The 19443-nt window shown below is 43.2% G+C and overlaps 1 protein-coding gene across 3 annotated transcripts; it reads right to left on the reverse strand.

The window, feature by feature from the left end:
* Nucleotides 1–29: 29 nt before the first annotated feature.
* Nucleotides 30–17830, reverse strand: PPP1R14D (protein phosphatase 1 regulatory inhibitor subunit 14D). 3 transcript variants are annotated; one of them, XR_013774594.1, is made up of 6 exons: nucleotides 15354–17830; nucleotides 11027–11501; nucleotides 6926–7021; nucleotides 6697–6729; nucleotides 4113–4681; nucleotides 30–3262 (listed from the first exon to the last, which is right to left on the reverse strand). XR_013774594.1 is itself a non-coding variant. In XM_079308543.1 (5 exons), the coding sequence occupies exons 2-5, from the start codon at nucleotides 11207–11209 to the stop codon at nucleotides 4613–4615; spliced, it is 381 nt and encodes a 126-aa protein (XP_079164669.1). In that variant the 5' UTR covers nucleotides 11210–11501; nucleotides 15354–17830; the 3' UTR covers nucleotides 30–4612. The 3 variants fall into 3 exon arrangements, 2 of the variants coding, with proteins under 2 accessions (XP_079164669.1, XP_079164668.1); XM_079308543.1 differs by having other exon boundaries at nucleotides 30–4681; XM_079308542.1 differs by having other exon boundaries at nucleotides 30–4681; nucleotides 11633–17830.
* Between the last annotated feature and the right edge of the window lie 1613 nt (nucleotides 17831–19443).

The following is a 19443-nucleotide window of genomic DNA, read 5'->3' on the forward strand; positions in this document are numbered from 1 at the left end:
CAAGCGACTTAGGGAAAGAAATGAATGTTTTTGTGGCAAGTCTGGAAAAGATACAGGGCAGTGTTGCTCACTGACTTGAAAGGAAAGATCCTTTCAAAAGGTTATCTGCCACTTGATACAGTGTTGTGGCCTACAGCGGCTGTGCCAAGGTCATGTCATCTTTAAGAACAACCTGTTATTCTGAAAGAGTTGTGTATTAGTCTGAAAGCAGGATTTGACTGTTTATTGTTTGGTCCCTGGTAGGATAAAGAAGTTACCTGTGTGATGCTCTTCATCTGGTTATGAGAAGCTCAGTTGCATAGGTCCATATCCCTCCTGGGAGACAATCCAGATGCAAGTGGCACTTGCCAGTGCCCAGAACACCCAGAATTGCTTCAAATACCCAACTAAATTGGCTGTAAACATGCTCTATTGTTCCATAAATGAGCTTTTTCCAAATAATGTGACTTTTGAGAGAGCTCTCTAAGGCTGATAAAATCAAATTGCAACAAAAAAGAGGATTTGCCCTTGACAGGGAATTTCCAATGAATCTTGCCTGTCTGGTTTGACACTGCCACTCCCAGCTGTCTGCCTTGCCCCCTGTGCTTAAGGTCAGTGCCTCCGAGGTGAAGTGATGAAACAGTGTTTACCTGCACCTCTGGTCAGAGGACAGCAAATGAATTAAACCACTGTTGAAGATGGGTTTCTGCTAATGTGCTGCTCTGGATCAGACTCTTCACCAGAAACCTGATTCAAACAATGTAGAATAGTAATACTTCAGGTTAACACACTAAAAATGGCAAGCATATCCAGCAGTGCCACCAAAACCTTTTCTTAGGAGGGGGTGGAAAAACCTGATTTCTGTGGAGAATCTTCTTTGTCCTGGCAGCCCTTGCTTCATCAGAGCCTGTCTCCTTGGGACAGGTAGATGGAAAAAACTGCTTAAGTTGTTCTGATGCAAGAGCTCACAATTAACCCTGTGTTACACAAAATTGCAGTTACAGCTGTGAGGAGCTCGCAGTCTTAAGAGTCAAAACAAAATGCTGTTCTTTATTGATGTTATCATAGGAGTGACACTTTTTCATTGCTATTTGATATGGATAATTAGTCTGATAGTAAGACAGCCCAATTCTGTCTGAGGCTAAATCCTTTCATGTTTTACATATAAAGGGGAAGGTGCAACTATCTGTTCTCATTTATCTCCTACTTTTCCACCACTTTGGGCTTCAGCCTGTGTCTTCTCCAAGAAGTTAGTAGTAATTTTATTTCTTGATTTACAGGTGCTGATTTTCCCAGTATCTTAGTATGACCTGCTATGATACTTGCAACATTTTGAATGCTTCATCAGCAACAACAAAACTTTGAGCTCCCTTGCAGTTAGGCAGCCTCTGTCGTGTACGCCCTGCCCTGCTCACATCAGTAGGATTGAAGCAGGTTGCAGCCAGAAGCAGTTTATTTAGATTCCCAGGTTGGTTTCTGTGGGGCCATCCCAAGGAATCCAGACATGCACCCAGCCCATTGCCTGAAATAGAAATTAGTCATGCATGGAAGACTCTTCAGTCATACAGACACATGCTGCTGCTTTCCCTGCACCACTAATGAACATTTTTGTGGCTGCTGCACTTTCTGCATGTAATGGGCCATTTTAGTAGTAGCCAAATTACTTTCCCCTGAAAAGCCATTGCCACTGTAGCTGTTGCCTCAGTGAACTCCATGCAGGAGGGGCAGAGGGGCATCCAGATGGGCAGGAAGCACACCTGGCTGAATCTGTTGTGAAAGAGGAATGCTGCATGACCTTTAAGTGGGCAGTGCACTGTTAGCTGTGTTGCTTACTCCCTATCCTTGTGTTTGAAAAGGTGCTGGCAAACAAAGACACTGGTAACCAATCAATTCCTGACAGGCCAGATCAACTTCAATCATAGCTATTCAAGGACAGAAGACAGCTTGGCATTTTCCAGAAAGAGATTTAACTTGTTTGCTCTTGCCTTTGTAGCAAGTCATGAGGGAAAATGAGATTTTCTTTCCCTCTCACAATGTTTTGTATGTGAATTATCAAATGTATGCTCCATTCCAACAAGAATTCAAATTAGACAACCTCATGAACTTTCATACATCGAGTTATCTTGGTATGATCAAGAGGGCAAAGTTCCTTTCAAGCAACATTTTTAGGTAGTGTCTACATACTTATGCTAGTGGTGATTAACTGGAAGGTGTTTGTAAAGAAATTTTTCAAGCATTGATTTTAATCTATCCATGTGGTCTAGTGTGAGAATAGCCAAAATGTAAATCAAACCAATTATTTAGTGCTGTTTAAGAAGAAAACTAAAAAGAAGTTACTCTGTCTTATGTTGCCCTTTCTTTTGCACCAGTGAGCTGAGAAACCATCTACCACTGGCCACATGTTGTCTTGCTCCCCTGATCTCACTGTGCTCAGTTGAAATGCTCTCAGGTATCATTATGTATCAGAATTCCTTATGGATCAGAGCCAACTGCATGTGATAGGGTCTGCAGCTTACTCCTTTCCTGCTACTTGCAGAATAAGAATGAAGACAACTTTGGTCAAGCAGAGTTTTCAGAACCTGCTTTGTCTTTGACTCTAACCATGTCTACCTTAAAGCACAGACAAAAATTGTTTTTGCATCATTCCACATTGAGGAAAATACAGAGCAGTGCTCAGGGGAGAGAAGCTATTTTTCTTGGGCCAGAGGAGAGGCATGTCATGTCTTTGTGCTGTTGTAGCTCAGCAGAATAAAACAAAGCCTGTTGGTGGGGTATGGAAGTAATCTGAACTCCTATACTATTGTGGTGCAGCTAATTGCATCTCTAGTTTAGGACTCTCTCCTCATGTCCTAGCTCTTCCACCTGAACTTCTGTTTGATCCTACCCTTTTTACTAATGTTCAGAGCTTTTTGTCAATATGCTGCTCTCCTTTCTCAAGCAGCGTTACATGAGTCTTAGCACATGTCATTCATAAGCAGTGCCAGATCTGCAACCATTGCAGCTCTGGATTTAATTTTTTGTTTTTATTTTACTTATAAAGTTGAGATTTCATGAAGGTAGGCATGTCCCACTAGCCCCTTTTTAAGCCAAAATTGGCATGTTCCCAGGGCTACCAAAGATATATATTGGACCTGATAAACAGAGACCATTTTCCGAGCCTAATGGAACATCCTGGAGAGCCTTAGAACAAGGCATGAAGAAAGCAGCCCTTACATCACAGTTGTTACTGCAGCTTGGGTTTTGTCCTCTCAGAGGACACAACCCACAGTTTGTTCACTGACACCTGGAAAATAGGAGCAAAGAACAAGATAATAGTCATCACTCTGCTGCTGATAAAGATGGAAAGACTAATGCATTTAAGATATTACCAGTCCAGCCCAAGAATCTTTGTTTGTCTTTGTTAGCTAACCTGCACATCCCTCTGGTTCCATAGCTGTTCCATTCTGCCCTGGCTCACCAAACAAAAGAGGTACTCAAAAGCTGGCCTTGAATTTTCAGCTCTGTAGGAGCTCCCCTGGATGTGACTCACACTCATCCCTTGTGTTTCCATGGCAGGTATCAGCATAGGGACAGGGCATAATGTGAGAGTGCTTTGCCTAAGCAATCAGCCTCTGTTTGCTGTCTTATTTCCTAGTCACATGTGTCAAGTTACTGACTTGCTAAGAGGCTGGATGTAGTTTCCTTTGTATTTTTCCAGGCAAACATTAGTTGTAGCCAGAAGGGTTTGTGCAGCAAGGTACTGTGTCCTGCTGCTCATTTGTGAGACCTACCTGTCTGCAAAAGACTCGTTCTGAGATTCTCCCTGGAGGGAAGTTAAGAGCAGGTATTTTTTTACTTCAGTTTTTCTTTAGTATCTAAAGAGAGAGCAAAAGCAAGCATGTTTTCTCAATTTTAATATAAAGTATTTTTCTAACACCTTTTTAAACTAGGAGGAAAATCATTCCCAGACCTTGTTCCTTTAGAAAAGGCTTCTAAGTCTTAAATTCCACAAAAAGGAAAAAACATTAGCCATTAGCCTTAGCAGCTGTTTCACAAACTTCCCCTTAAGTAGACCAGGTGCACTCAAAAATTTTCCTTCTATCCTATATTTTCTGTCCAGTCTTCATAAATAACAGAGGCTTAATAAGACTTACAAAGTACGTGCAATGCTGTAGAGTCAGGTACAGCAGTAACAGGCAGGACATCACAGTCAGGTCCAAGCCAGACTGAAATGAGGAGCAGCTTGACAGTGGCTGATTTTCCATGTTGATGAATGAGTGATAACCAATGCCTTGTTTTCCTTGCAGTGGATGAAAAAAAGAAGTCTTGATGAGCTCCTGAGAATTATATTCAGTGCTCCTTGGCCAGCATGGAAATTCATAGAAGAATCTAAAGGAGGGACATCTCATCCTGTTCCTCAAGTTAACACACTTTTTAAGAATCAGGAAAATGTAAAGTCTAGCTCCCTGCTGTGTATGTACATCTGGAAGGAGTGGAGACTTCAAACCGCTGGTACAAAGTTCACCAACTTGGTGATTTTTCTCAATAATAATAAGTCTTAAATGTATTCAGAAGTTCTGTTGCTGATCCTGGCATTTGTGAGGAAGATACACATTTCCTTGTAACCAAAGCTGGGTTTTCCATGTGAGCAAGGTCATTTCTTCTGAGGATTGGTGACTTTTCGGAGACCTCTCAATCGACTAAGCAATTCCGTAATGAAGTCCTACAATAAGAATTGGTTGAAGAAGGATGTCATATTAATTCCAGTGCTCACTAACCCCAAGAGTACTATGGTGTTTCCATCATTCCCTCATTCACCCTCACATTGAGCACTGAGAAACCAGAATTTTGATATATATTGAGCAAATCTATCTTTTAGCTTAGGAAAGGAGACCTTGTGATGGATGAGAAGTGTCTAAAAGCTCCTCTACTTCTCCTGTCTCCCTTTGGAACAGCCATGTTTACTTTCTCCTCAGGAGCTAGCCTGACCCTCTTCATCCCAGATACCTATTTTTCCCACTGTGAGATGACCTCTGGATGCTGTTGTTCTCTTTTAGGTTACACTGCTTCCTGTTGCCACCATAACCTCCTGCCCACTTCTATTGCCCTCCCAATCTAGGGCAAAGCAAGCTGTCCCTCTTGTTGAACCAGTAAAGCTCCATGTTGTGAATTGCAAACCATCCTGGAGCTGTGCCAGTTCAACAAGGAAGTGGCTGGCAGAGAAGAGGTGGAGCAAAGCATGTAGGACTAATGATAACGTTGAGCAGGGGTTGAGGACAGGCAGAGCAGATAGATGAGCAGTTAATGGAGACAAACCCTGACTACTTTGCTGACACAGCCAAGGACTATGAACTAAACTGGCCTATCTGGTTATTCCAAGCAGAAGGCAATGTGACTGGTGCAAACTTTACCCTTTGCATGGCAAGTAACATCACTATAAAGAAGTGCAGCCTTTCTTACCCAAAGACATAGCTACATGTTCTTGTAATTAGACAAGGTCACTGGAAGTATGGCAGCTTGTTGCCATTTGTGCTGTGTGGAAACCCAGAGTACTCACTTGGGTGATCAGAGGTTGCCACAATATGCTCTTCAAGTAAATGCCTAGGATCGTACATTCCTTTTCAGTCAGTCCTTTCAGTTTCTTGTCTGCTTTCTGCAGTTAAATTGCTGTGATCTTTCAAGGGGACTGGATTCAAGATCCCCAGGGTGAAAGTAGTGTTTTTCTCCATGGGGCAGCAGTATCTGTGTTTAGCAGGTACTGTACTGTCCACAAGACACTTTCATGGTTCATGACTTAGGAGAGTAAATTGTCTTCAGTTGTCGCTCTGGGAATGTGGGATTCTTGCCTCAGATCTGACATTCAGACACTCTGAAAACTATTCCATATTGCCAGCTTTGCTGAAACCCATGTTAGGAGAGTATCTGTGATGATTGCTAAGCCCAGTTTCATTTCAGTGATATTAATTGTGATTCAGTGATTGAATTTCATGCATTCATCTCATTTTTTGTAACTTCATCACTGGACAGCCACATCAGCTCAACAACATATGGAGTCTGATGGATGATGTGCAAGCAGAATGCTCACCTGCAGTGCACGTAGCTGAAGCAGTGATGGGGACCACATTTTGCAAAGGTGTGCAATGGAGCAAAGGCAATCCCTGTGTGGTGAATGCACACAGTATTGCCTCCAATCATCTGGACATTGTGGGATTTAACTCTCTAATTCAAAGTCAAAACTTGTGAAGTTACATGGGGAAAAAAATACATGTGTAAAACAAACCTACATGGACACTGCTCAGCAATTATCTGCCCCATCCAACCTAAAGACCATTCTACATTCTTGTCAATCATAACCCTAAAGTGTTTTAAGCTTAGAATGCTTTTTGTTAACAGTGTAAAAAATGGCTGTGTGAGTTACATCACTGTCTATAGCTTTGCTATGCTAAGGATCAAATAGCAACTCAGACTGATCAGCTTAGGATACCCAAAACATGGAAAGAACTTCCTCTGATTGTAAAACACAAATCCTTATTTGCTGCAGTGCTCTGCCTTCAGTTTATCCATGTGCATTTATATGTAATTTTGCAATCACAGAATAAATTGGCAAACACCTCCCATTATGATTAAAGAAATCTGCAGCAATGTAGTGTCTTGGCTACTCAGCCAAGTAGGAGCAAAGACATTGTAACAGGATAGTATGGCATGTATGCATGTAAATATATATGGTGCTTCACTCACCTCTGTGGGGCTGGAGCACTCATGGAGGATTTCCTAAAAAAACAAGGAGTCATCATTTTAGTATTTAGTATTTTATGAGTTGATCTAATTCTCCCCTCCCTATGAAAAAAAAAAGGAAGGCACAAGAAAGCATCATGCAACACTACAAGCACCTATTATCTGCCCCATGTGCCACTAGTCTTTATGAAGAAAACTTGAAAATTAAAGTCACCAAGTCCCTCTATCTGACCTGTAATTTTAATTTCTGTTCTTCATTAGGGACCTCCAGGAGATCTTCAAGATCAATTTGTGGTTCAGGAGCTGCTGCCTCTGTTTCTTCCCTTAGCTAAAAAGGAAAAAAAGCCACCAGAGTTAATTAACCTTCTAAGAATTCCAGAGGCCATCTTTAAAGAACTAAGCAGCTGAGTTACAATAAAACTATGCTGCAAAGTTAAGGTCAATATATAAATCATCTCAAAAAAGGGAGGTTCTTATGATGAGGGCATGGATTCCAGCCCCTTTGTGGTTTCTGCTACAGCCACACATCCTGACATAGACATTCTTCATCTTTTCCAGCCACTACACTGCTCAGGGATCATCACCCATCTTTGGAAGACCATTTTAAGGTATCAAACAGCTGTGCCATGTACACCAGACTGTGACACCCTTCCTCTATGCAGAGTTCACTAAACAAAACTCCAACAGCATTAATCTTAGAGAGGCATAAATAATAGAAGGAGATTTTAGGTTTTTATGCTAATTGCACTCACCTATTTTGTATTTATACTAAATTTTTTTAGAGTAATGGAGTAATAATTATGCTGTTGAAAGACCTAACAATATTTTGCCTGTTTTCTCTAATGTAAGAGGGACCCCAAGTTTTGGTGACTGGAGTAATTATCTTGTTTATATGGAAGTGTTAGTTGGAAACATTTTTTAGACTCAATCACACACACTTTTTAGCTTCACAAATCTCTACAAGGAAAGCAGCCTGTGTTTTTCCAGTGTATTTGCAAAATGAATCTTTCACAACTCTAATGATATTTTGGCATAGCAATCAGTAGAATAAGGATACTGGGTGGACAGTGAAGTACCTGACTGCCAGGCTGTGGCATTTATGGCAATACATGCAAGAACAAAAGGAACTTTTCCTGAGCAGCCACTGATACCAAACCAGAAAGGAAGTAGAAAGCCTTTGTTTAGCTTTGATACACAGCTGACTTAAGAATAAATAATAAAGCAGAGGTAAATAGGTTGCACTGTGACCCACACAGTATTTATTCTTCCAAGTAATAGTTTTCATGTGACTTTTTAGAAAACCAGTGTTGATCCAGTCTGACTTTGTGTCTGGTTAAGAAGCTAAGTAGGCTGGGAGGGCAAGATAAGGTAGGAAGTCCCTGTGGTTTTTAGTCCTAGTGTGGATGCTGTTCTGGCTTCCATATGCAAGGAATCATCTTGAAAATCACAGAATCTTAGTTTTGTTGCAAAAACGCCTTATGGCAGTAAGCATCATAGTATTCCCTGTATCAGGAGGTGATGTTAGGACTAACCTTGCTGGCATTTGAATCTCTGGAAGACACCCTGGAACATTGCACTGCCAAGGGCAGGGAGAGCAAAGTAAGAGATAACAAAGAAACAATTGTGATGGAAGTTGATGGATACAAGGAAACCCAAAGAAACAGGGCAAGTAAATAGTCTTGTCACAATGCACAGAGCAGAGCAGGATGACCTGCTGGACATCTCTGTGATTACAAGTAATTTACTGTGGCACATGTATGTATTTAAAATCATCCTATTGACAGTCTCTAACCTGGCATAGCATTATGTTATGTAGTTCCTTGTAGCAAATCTCTTGTGCTGGCCTGAATATATCTGGAAGTAGGGAAATCTGTTGTGCTGAAGTGATGCTAGCAAGGGCAATCCGTTCCTATAAGGGCATGAGTGGGTTTCTCACTTGTGCCTGCTGGCATTTTGCAGTGAGGAAAAAGAAATCCCTTTGGGCAGCTACTCTGATGACAGTAAACAGCTCTTAATTCTCTGGAAAACAGAAGTGATAATGTAAACTGACTTGTTTTTCTGACACCTTCACAAGTGTAAAGGTCTATCTCTGTATTCTTCAGCAAGTAAGAGTAGAATATGCAGAACCCCATCTTGGGTCATGTTACTGGTCAAACCAAGTGCTTCTTGTCTGTCTCAGGAAAAAAAAGTGCCAAAATTTTAACTCTCTGAAACTGCAGTAATTCTCCAAAGGGCAACATGTTCTGTTAATCAAAGCAGCAGCCATTGTCCTTGCTTTTCTCTAGCAAACCTCAACAGTCAGGAAAAGGACTCTCTGAACTGAGCTGCCAACTCCAGGACAGTCCCTTAAATGCCAGTGTGGGCATGGTTGGGAAGCACAATTTTCACTGCCACTCTTTTGAACAGCCTTCACTCACCAGGACTACCATGCTAGCACTTTGCAGACACACTGAATTTTGCCCTTCTGACTGGGTCTGCTGATAATTTCTGCTCCTATGTGCACTGTGTAATGTTTCATAATGTATTATCAAGAGGCCTAAGATACAGCTGAGAATTTATTACTATCATTTTAATAAGCTATAGAAAATAACTGGAAATTCACAACTAACTTGAAGAGATTAGTCATTTTTACTAAGCAAGCTATGTTTGGGAATCTAAAAAAGTTAGTTAACCAAACAGAAGCAGTAATATACTCATTTTCAGAGGAGACATGCATTTGCAGCAGAAGGAAAGACCTTTTTCTCCATATTTGTTTTCTGCCTGTTCCTTGCATAAGGCATAAATTAAAACAGACATGAACTATTTTCATCTCCCAACATGGCATGAGAATCTGGCACATTGCCACAAATATCAAATAAGAAACAATCACACAGAAAATTATTATAATAATGATTATAATAATAAAAATCAACAGCAACAACAATGATAAGAACAGATTTAGAAGTAGACTTAGGGTCTTCAGCTGTGGAGGTGACATAATTCTATAGTTCTCAGGGCCTAGAAAATCAGCCTGGGCAGGCAAAATTTTCTCTGTACCATCATGGCAAGTAGCACAAAACCCACCATTCCAGGCCTGTTTTAATATGTCTACTTCACTGTTGATTGCAATTTGAAACTGCTGATGCTCAGAGCAGAAGACTCTAAGCAATCATCAGCTCTTATTTCTTGTATCTCAAAAGTGTGCTTAACATTGCACTGGTGTGCAAATACAGAATACAGGACAGCAAGGGCCTGGCAGTTCATTTAGTCTGTCCCCATCCAGGACATAAATAAGCATTTTTACACAATTTGTTAAATCCATCTGTGTCAACTGTTGAAAATGGAGATTCCCTGTGAGTCAAGAAAGCTGTGTTCTCTTACTGTATCAGCCACTGCCCTAGAAGGAAAAGCAAAACCCTTCGTCAAGCTATTTAAATGTGTTTATGATCATGATGTACAATGGGGGAAAGCCTTTAATCTTTTACTGTACTGCACTCCAAAGGATTATCTCAAACACAAAAGAGCACTATTGCTTCTGAAAGCACCCAGCATATTATCATGCATCTAAGGACAGTATATGAACAGAAGTGATAGTGCAGGGTTAAAATTTCAATATACCCAGGCAGTGCTGGAACTTGAATGTCTCTAACCCAGCAAAAAAATGCAACAGCTGCAGTAAAGACCTGTACCATTCAGGTACTGTAGGCACTCCTGGAGCTTTCCTACTGGGACAGCTCTCAGGCAGGCAGGAAGAATTTGGGAGCAACTGTTCCTGGTGCAAAGGGAAGCTCAGGCAAAGGACACAGCTCTGGGGATTGGTGAAGAATGAAAGCATAAGATCTCTACATTTGAGCAAAGTTTTTTTTCCCATTCTTCCCTGTTGCCAGTAGTGTGTCCAGACTCTGCAGTTACAGATACAGCACATTCTGAAGTGTCTCATTCAAACAGCAGTGTCTCATTCAAACACTCACTGTTGTGCCAAAAAGGAACAGGGATACACTGATCACTCTAACCCAGCTACCTTGGATACTGCTCACTGCAAAGCCACTCACCACATGGAGTTCATCAACAAGAATCATCCTGGGTTTATACATCTCTCTAAGTTGTGCTGCTCATGCTGAGCAATAGCTACACCCGTTCAGTGGGTGCAACACCAGGCAGTTCAAAGCCAGTTGGATTGCATCAGTGCAAGCTCCCTGCCTGCCAACACACCAGTGCTGCAGAGGGGGCATGGAGAGACCTGCTGGAAGTCGAAGATAAGGAACTATTTCCAGTGAGGCAGAGCAAGCAAACCGCTGTGCAGCCCACAGGGCCTCTAGGACAAGCAAGTGGCCGATTTGCCCCAGCTACTCACCCGGCACTGGTACAGCTCCTGCAGCTGGGCGTTGATCCATTCCTCCAGGTCCAGCCAGCGCTGTAGGTCTTTGCGGTTGTACTTTATGGTCAGCTTGCCCAGTTTCCTGTGTGATGATTCCTCCCCAGGTTTCTCTGGTGTCTGGAAAGTCACCCGGGGCAGTGTGCTGGAGTTGCTGGCCATGCTCACCACCTCCTCCTCTGACAGCAGGAACTCACCTTCCTCTGGGCTCCCTCACACCTTTCCTCTGTCTCCTTTAACCAAAGCCTCTCTGCAGACAGTGTCTCCCAGCACAAGCTAGCTACAGGCACCAGAGGTGGAAGGCATTGGTGATCTTAGGTAGAGAATTGGGGTGGCCACAGGGCTGGGGAATCAGCCAGGCTCTGCAGGCAGAGTTACAGCCGCAGACTCTTGGGTTTCATCATCAGATGTGCAGACAGGAGCGGGGAGGCAGGCAGAGTTGTTGTAATAACATCTGTTGTTAAAAGAAGCCAAGTGAACCAGGGAATTGATGAACCATGTTTGTTAATATTTAACACAAGTCAGGTCCAAGAGGTGGGGAAGAAGGAGGTTTTAAATTACTGTTTTCCTACAGGCATAACTTACATGCATGTGCAATTCCAGAGGGCTGATCCATGCATAATGCATTGAATCCTGCTGAAATTCCTACTCCGTAAACTGCCTGCAGCTACAGGGTTGAGCTCCCTTTGAGTTGGGATATTTGGCATTTCCCAGCTAAAGCACTGGACCCAGCACCAATAAGAAGTGGTCTGGAATCAGGCAGCTCATCCATTATTTTATAGCAGTAGATCAGGAAATGACACTGCAACACAAAGTTGGGCTCAGCAGTTATATTTTTTGTTCTCTATTCTCTAAGTTAACCCCAGCTCTCTCAAAAAATTCTGTAGAAATCCTATGAATTTGAAATCATTTGAGCAAGAAAATTCTGGGATAAAAGAAATCTATGCCCATATTAGGAAAAAAATACAGTATTTGATGTGATAGCACTGTAGAGGAAGACCTCACTAGGAATATAGCACCATCTTCTTCCCACAGAAAAGTATTCACAGTAAGCAGGTTCACCTGATGAGGCATCATAAATGTCTATCAGACAACATATTATCGATGCTACGTTTACAGTTCCTTCCCACCTGGGTAAAGGTCTGCAGCATTATTGCCCTGTACCATTTAAAAGGATGTGTGTGAGAAGTACACACTGCTGTTCTGTTCAGAGGAACAGAAGTCAGCTGGCTGTGATTACAGGGTGCCAGGACACTGGAACACCTGTGTCCCTCCAGACACTCTCACACCTCTTTATTGAGCTTTATTCAGAGCCCTCCATCAGCCTGCCCAGGGAGCTGCCCCACCACATGGACAAACCAAGACCCTCCATCCTGAAGCAGAACAAAAACCTCCAGTCTCATGATTCGTGTGGAAAAAGCAAGTAAGCCTCTGCTGTCAGGAGCCAAGGTATTTCCAGTTTGGAGACCATGAGCTAGATAAGCCAAAGGAATAGCAACCAACCCTTCTCCTACTGTAAGGTTCTGTCAAGCAGCATGAGGCAGTCTGCAGAGGGGCTGGTCTCTGAAAAGCTTGCCCTGTCCCCCTGGCACAGTTCTGTCCCCAGAGGGATGGTGGTACAGACAGCCAGCAAAATCTTGTACACAGAGTGATAGAAAAAAGAGCAGGGCCATTACAGCCCTTCTTTTCATTCTTAATGTGAGCAAAAAAAAATCCTTTTCAGATGGATAGGTATACCTGAAACTGATACTATCTCCTCTGTTTTTCAGACAGCCTAAAACTTCTGTTCAGAAGACAACTGTTAGCTAGTCAATGTTAGCAGCTTTACCCATTTTTCCTCACTGTTTGGCTGTATCCTCCCTCAAATCCCACTCCTAAAACTTCCTTATTTAGATCAAAGTTACACAGAAAAAATCTGTGTTGAGAGGCTCATAGCACACTTAGTGAGTGCAGATTCTTCAGAGATTCTTAACCAGTGGAAACCTTGTAAAACCCATTGAACAACTTGTAATGCCTTTACAACTATTGACTTTTCAAAGGTTAGTATGGCCTAAAATGGGCAGATATTCACAAGCTAAGTCTGGACCAAAGGACACACATTCAGGTGATAAATTCCTGTCTCCAAATAGGAGTGCTCGATTTTGGTGTTCGAGGACTGACATATTTGAAAGGGGAAAAGAGAAGGGAAACTGCACTTCTTTGGTCCCAAGGATGTCCAGAGAGGCTGGCATTGAGAGCAGAGAAAGAGGACCAGACTTATAGGAGAAGCTACTTGTTATCACTGAGTCACTCCAAATAGCTGCAGCAGCTGAAGGACTGGCAGGGAAGCCCCTTTCTTCCACCCCCTGTGCTAGCTCTGGTGCTCTTGAGCACTTTAGGTAATCTCTACATGAAAGGTAGAATTTGTCCTGTTAATATTCTGCCAGCATGGTTGAATTTATGAAGCAGAGGATCCAGAAGTAACAGGAGAGCTGTGAAAATGAGGAAAGAAGGAATATAGCCTACTCTAGTGGCTCTTCAGATAGCTTGAACCACTGTTGAGGTGTAATCTCACATGGGCTGAGATGCCACATCTGTAAAGGTCCACAGGCCTGTTCTCTGAGTGACAGACTCACCCCCCAGCTGTACTCTATCAATAAAGGAACATGGGGCACCAGCCCTGGTGCTGCTCTATTAGTGCCACCCTACAGGTGAACAAGATGTTCAGAGGATGATGTCAGAGGCCCTCTCAGGAAAGCTGTAAGCTGAAATGAGGCAGATAACAGGATGTTCATCATAGTGCTTTGGCTTATTTCAGCTTAGTCATGAATTTGTTGTAATACGAAGGTGGCAATATAGGAACAAATGTCTACTGATAAAGTAGGCCTCCTCCAGTAATAAACTGTTTTAATCTATGATGAAAGCAAGAAGAAGGAGCAAAACCAGTGCAAGATCAGTCCTTGAGGGTGTGGTAGAAGTTCCTGCAGGCACAGGACTCAGTGCCTCATTCAAGGTAGGGATATTGTCATCTGGAATGAGGCAGCATCTCCTCTGGGTGCACCAGCCACCTGCCAGTGCTGGTAAATGCCAGCTGCCACCAAAAAAGAAGCACTTTCAAGACTTCCTTTGCAGTGCCACACCCCATCCTGTCCTTTGTTTGCATTACAGCAGATTCATGTGGCCAAAGGGACAGAAATTCATCATTTTGTTTGGACAATCTCAGAGATATCAGGCATGGCTGGAGATGGAATTTTATTTTCAACCTAGTTATCTCTCCCTATAGCCTAAGGCATACAACATGGAACAAAATTTCTGGAGTGAGCACACATACTTGGGCAATTAAGTCATCTAATCAGACAACCTGTTTTTTCACAAGAGCTGCGCACATGGAAGCTGCAATGGACCTCCTACTGCAGCTGCTTGTGATCATGTCCTCTGCAAATCTGCATATAATTTATGTTGGTGAATAAAGGGAGTTTAAACAAGGCCAACACATTTGAATTGTAAGACTGAAAGAAACATTGTGCCTCAGTTTCCGTGTGTGTGACCTGGGGTTGATCTCCAGGCCTACCCTAAAATTGAGATGCCTCTGAAAGGAGGGGAGAATTCAGTACTTTGAAGCTGGACTTTTATGACTGCCTGTGGTGCCAGAGAAAGCCACCAAACTGAGCACAGGCATCATAGTACCAAACAGCTGTGACATTGATCCAGGCAGCAGAGCATCCAAGGGCATGAGTCAGATCCAGTTACACTCCCCTGTTCTTGAAGCTAGTAATCTCCATCCCACACCTGTGACCTAAGGTGGTGCTTCTCTTTCTCCCTGAGCTGATGACTGTGGTGTGTGCTTAATAATTCAGCAGGGCCCCAGCTCATGTTTCCACAGAACCAGGTTGGACCCTTTCCCTTGAGTCCCAACCTAGAGAGGAATATTTCCATTCAAGACAGCAGAAGCTACTCTCTGCCTGCTTTAGAAAATAATCACTTTCCCTATGGTTGCAAACGTGATAGTTAACACAAATTAAACCAGAGAAGCCATTAGGGGTGATTGTATCAACATTACAGTGACACCACAAGGTAAAAAGGTTCTGTTCCTTACAGGGAATGGGAATAGGCATGGAAAGAAATGTTGTGCAATAAGACAATATAGCCAGGATTGGAGGTTTAAAAAAAATCCAGAGTCCTAAGTGAGCAACCCCAGTACACCCAGTAACTTGATGTCCATTATCCACCTTATTTTTCAGTGTCTCCATGGGAGCATGGAAACCAAAAAGGCTGCACCATTACCCCAGAGTTCTAGCAAGTAGAGGGAGAATGCATCATCTCTCACCCTCAACTTCTGGAGACATGAGGAAGCAGACAGGGATATCCAGTCCCCAGCTTCACCTGAGATATACAACCACCTTCCCATCAGCACAGGCTGAGAAACCTCTACATTCTTCAGCCAGGTGTCAATGATCAGCCTTACTCCTTTTTCCTTACAGGCTCACCTTTCATAAGGCACTAGAAGGGCACTGGAAGGAATAATGACAATTGGCAGAGGAAAACATTTCCTAATTTGACTGATCAACCCAAAATTGCACTATTTGGCATTGTCTCAGAGAATGGAGAAGTCTCAGCAATAAAGAGGTCAGGTGAGCTGGCCTGTCCATCTGTCCTTCCTCTGGCCTCTGCTACTGACAATCAAGTGAGGCATAAAGGCTAATGTCTCATCAGCAGTTCTGTAGGGTAAATGGGAAATACTTGTACCTACTCCTTTGGCACACTAATTTTCCTTGTCTGTGTCCATCCATAGACATCCTGGAGGCAGCAGGTTGGGTAAGCATCTCCACTGAGGAAGAAAATCCCCTTCCCCTTGAATACTTAGGTGAAGCTGACAACATGAATGAGATGTCAAAGTATTTGTTTGGAGATCTTTGAAAACCTGCCCATGTTATTAGTTGCTATCCCTCTTGTTTGTTGCTCTCCCTCATTACTCTGCTGCTTTCCTAGAGGAAGAGGTCTTAGGTACTGATAGCATAATCAGTGCTTTCATGTAGCACAGAAGTTTCAGCAAGTCTTCAAATGGTGGATTTGGAGACAAGAAAAGCATTGGCTGAATAGTTGAAGAGGATCTTCCATGTTTTCCACCTGCTTTCAACATTTTAGGCTTGCAGAGGCTATATAGTTCTTGCACCAAGAAGTTTATTATGACCCAGTCCCCTTGAAAGGGTACCATTCCATTTGCAGGGACTGTACTGCTCACACCTGCAGAGAAATCACCATCTACAAGCAGAGTGGAGGGCAGACTTTCCCAGGAGGCACTGGCAGCTGGTCTGAAGATGTTGAAAGAAGATTTCTGGGAATGCATTTGCTGTAGGAAGTAATGGAAGAGGGAACCCTATGCTCAATCCTGTTCTATTCACAGATGCTTTGAAGAACAGATCAAGTTGTCTGTATGAATTTCAGTGGAAAATATAAGTTTATTCTAGTTCCTACAAACCGAAGGTTCTTTGCTTCACATTTCTGTACTCATCTCCCTGTAAAAGCCTAGCATAGACAGCACAAAAATGCAAATACTTTATTGGTGTAACAGTCTAGATACTCTTTCCACTTCTTCCTTTCATACTGCTTCTGCCCTTAAGGGTTTACCTTGAACAGCAACATTAAAATAAAGACTAGTGCCATGAAGCTGTAGACAAGAACATCCCTAAAGAAACAATATACCCTTACTGCGACTCCCTTCCCCATAGCTACCTCGTTGCAATGGGAACAGCTCCCAGGAGGACTCAGCAGCCTGTCATCCTTTCTCCTGCTTTGTTCCACAGGACCAGGGGTTAGTCATAGCCTGATGAGGTCCCTTCCTGTCTCCTTCCTTTGCCACATCTTTGTGCCGTCACTTGCATCCAGGTCTCACCCCTAAACCACACCAGGAGATTTAACCTGAGGCAAATACAACAAAACAAGCAAGCAAACCTGTCTGCCAAGTGTTAATGACACATGGAGCGGTTCCAAGGTAAAACACAGCAGAATGGATTTGTCTGCAGCAGCCAGTGGGACAAGCTGCTGTGAGGAAGTCATTGCAGGTGGTGATGCCATAGAGCTGGGCTGCACAGCAGGGCAAAGGGGAACCTCAATCAATTCTTCCTTATTTTTCTGCCTGTTGGAGTCACTTCCTCCTGGAGGGTGAGCATCCAGCTGCCAAAGGTACCGTGGTCTCAAGAGTAATCAGAAATATGGCAGGTGATGGAGGCTCCTGCACTGCATTTGTTACAAGGCATGCATGTCTAAGAACTCTTTTAATCTTAGTCAAATATTAAACTATGGTGTGGTGTACCCCCCTGAGTCATCCTTGGAATAGTTATCACCAGACTGAGGGCACACACTTCAAAGACAGACAGAAGTTAACAATGACTCACTGTTTCAGGACCCCTTAAAAACACTCCCAAGTTATAAAATCACACACCCTACTTTCCCTTCACACTAACATGAATAATGCAAGTCTCAGCTGAAGCCGTGGGAATTTATTCATTTTGCAGAAGATGACATCTGAAATGGGATTTTGAGGTGAGAAGAGCAAAAATTGAGTTACTGGGTTGGAAGACCTGCTGCCACAGAAAGGGGTTCCTAATAGAAGTCCTTGATCTTGGGCTCAATCTCAATTAAAATTTTAATTTCTGAATTCCTCCAGAATAAACTGGGCATATTTAAAAACTGTGCTACTGTTATTGAATATACTGAATAAGCATAAAAAAAGCATGACTATAAAGACAGGGTGAACAGCATAAAACCTTGCAGCAGAACTTAGCACAGTCTTCTGATAAGAATGAAAGCCTCCTGCATATACTTAGATGTTCAAATACAACAAAAGAAGCAAGGTCAGTTCTCCCTTTACTGCTTGCATGGTCTGCAGGCAGGTCCAAAAGATCTGGTTTGTAAATGGAGTAGGAGACACCCATGCTGCTTCTGACAAAGATTCATAAAGCCAATGAGGAAAGCAAACATCCCTTTGCTCTGCAGATATTCTTGTTTTCTCCTATCAAATTTCAAGGTTTCTTCATTACCTTACCACCAATAGATCAAAGGAATTCCCTTTACCTAACATATGTCAACATCAGACCATAGAAAGTCATGAGAGCTATGGAAAAATATGATTACTAATAATAATATCTTGCCATGATGCTTGTGGCAGCCAGGAGGCAGGAAACATGTCTCTAAGGACTCTCAAGAAATCCTGTGAGGATACACAAGGCTGGATCAGAGGTACGGAAAGAAAGAGCAAGAATTGAAATACTGGACACCAGAATGGACCCCAAACCATAAAGCCAACTGCTGTTTGATACATAGATGCTGCTCAGCACCTCTTTCCAAAGACCTACAATGAAATGCCATCTCAGATTTGATGTTATTTTAAGCGATGAAATATTTCATTATTTATAATGTCCAAGCAAATTACCAACACTCCCAGCTTTCCTAAGGACAATGACAGAGGGATAAGAGCAGTTTGCCCAGAGGTTTTAGGACTGTTTAAGGACAGTTTACAGAGGGGGTGGATGATACAATGTATGTGTTGAACTGAGGAATTTGATCATGGATCTGCAAGTGTAGAAGCACTAAGGAGGAAAATAGATTGCATTCCCGTGGTCCCAAACAGCACCATCCTGCAAGACAAGGGCACTGCAAATAGACCATAGCTAATCTATATGAGATTGAGGAGAACAATGAAGTGCTGCTTATGAATGGGAGGTGATTACTCAACATTTTCCCTGCTGTGGTAGCAGGGGTCCTGCCGCTCAAGCAGCCTCCAAGTATGATCCCAAGACCTTTGACTGAAAAAACAAACAAACAAACAAAAACCCCCCAAAACAGCAACAACAAAACCCTGTGTCCCAAGAGCAGGGAATTAATTATTTCGGGATGCTGCACTGAGCACAAAACCTCTCGCAGCAGCGCCGGCGGTGGGCACTGCAGACAGGGCGGCAAGGCTGACTCATTTGGGTTAGCGAGACGCTAATGGTGCTAATGGTGCTCCGTGCCAGTGAGCGCACCGGAGCACAAGGGCGACTGCCACAGGACACAGATCCCCCTCTTCTCGGCTTTCAGTGCCTTTGGAGCATCCTTAGCACGGGGATGTAGTTGGAACCCAGCAGGTGGGATGCTCGTCCGGAGCACCTGCGGAAGCGAGAGAATCGCTCCCGGCTCCGCTCCAAAGGGAGTAAAAGATCGTATCAGCTTGTCTCTCCTCCCCTTCCTCTTACGCAATTCAGCATTCAAGGGAGTGACTTGATTTTTTTTTTTCCCCACTCTCCTAGGGAGTTAGTTTTCACTTCCTGTGCTCCCGAGCCTTTGTCTCCGCTGGCCGCGGCTGCGGGCACACCTGGGCGGTGGAGGGGCGGCGGGGACACCCCGCTCCGGCAGCGGCGCCAGGTGGGGCTGGGGCC

This window comes from Erithacus rubecula, assembly GCF_903797595.1.
Source record: "Erithacus rubecula genome assembly, chromosome: 6".
Lineage (NCBI taxonomy): Eukaryota > Metazoa > Chordata > Aves > Passeriformes > Muscicapidae > Erithacus > Erithacus rubecula.

Coding starts and splice junctions, on each gene's coding strand:
- PPP1R14D (XM_079308543.1), bottom strand. CDS start 11,209: ATGGCCAGCAACTCCAGCACACTGCCCCGGGTGACTTTCCAGACACCA. Junction 7,022..11,026: donor AGGAGCTGTACCAGTGCCGG/GTGAGTAGCTGG, acceptor TTTCCTTTTTAG/CTAAGGGAAGAAACAGAGGC. Junction 4,682..6,696: donor AGTGCTCCAGCCCCACAGAG/GTGAGTGAAGCA, acceptor TTCTTATTGTAG/GACTTCATTACGGAATTGCT.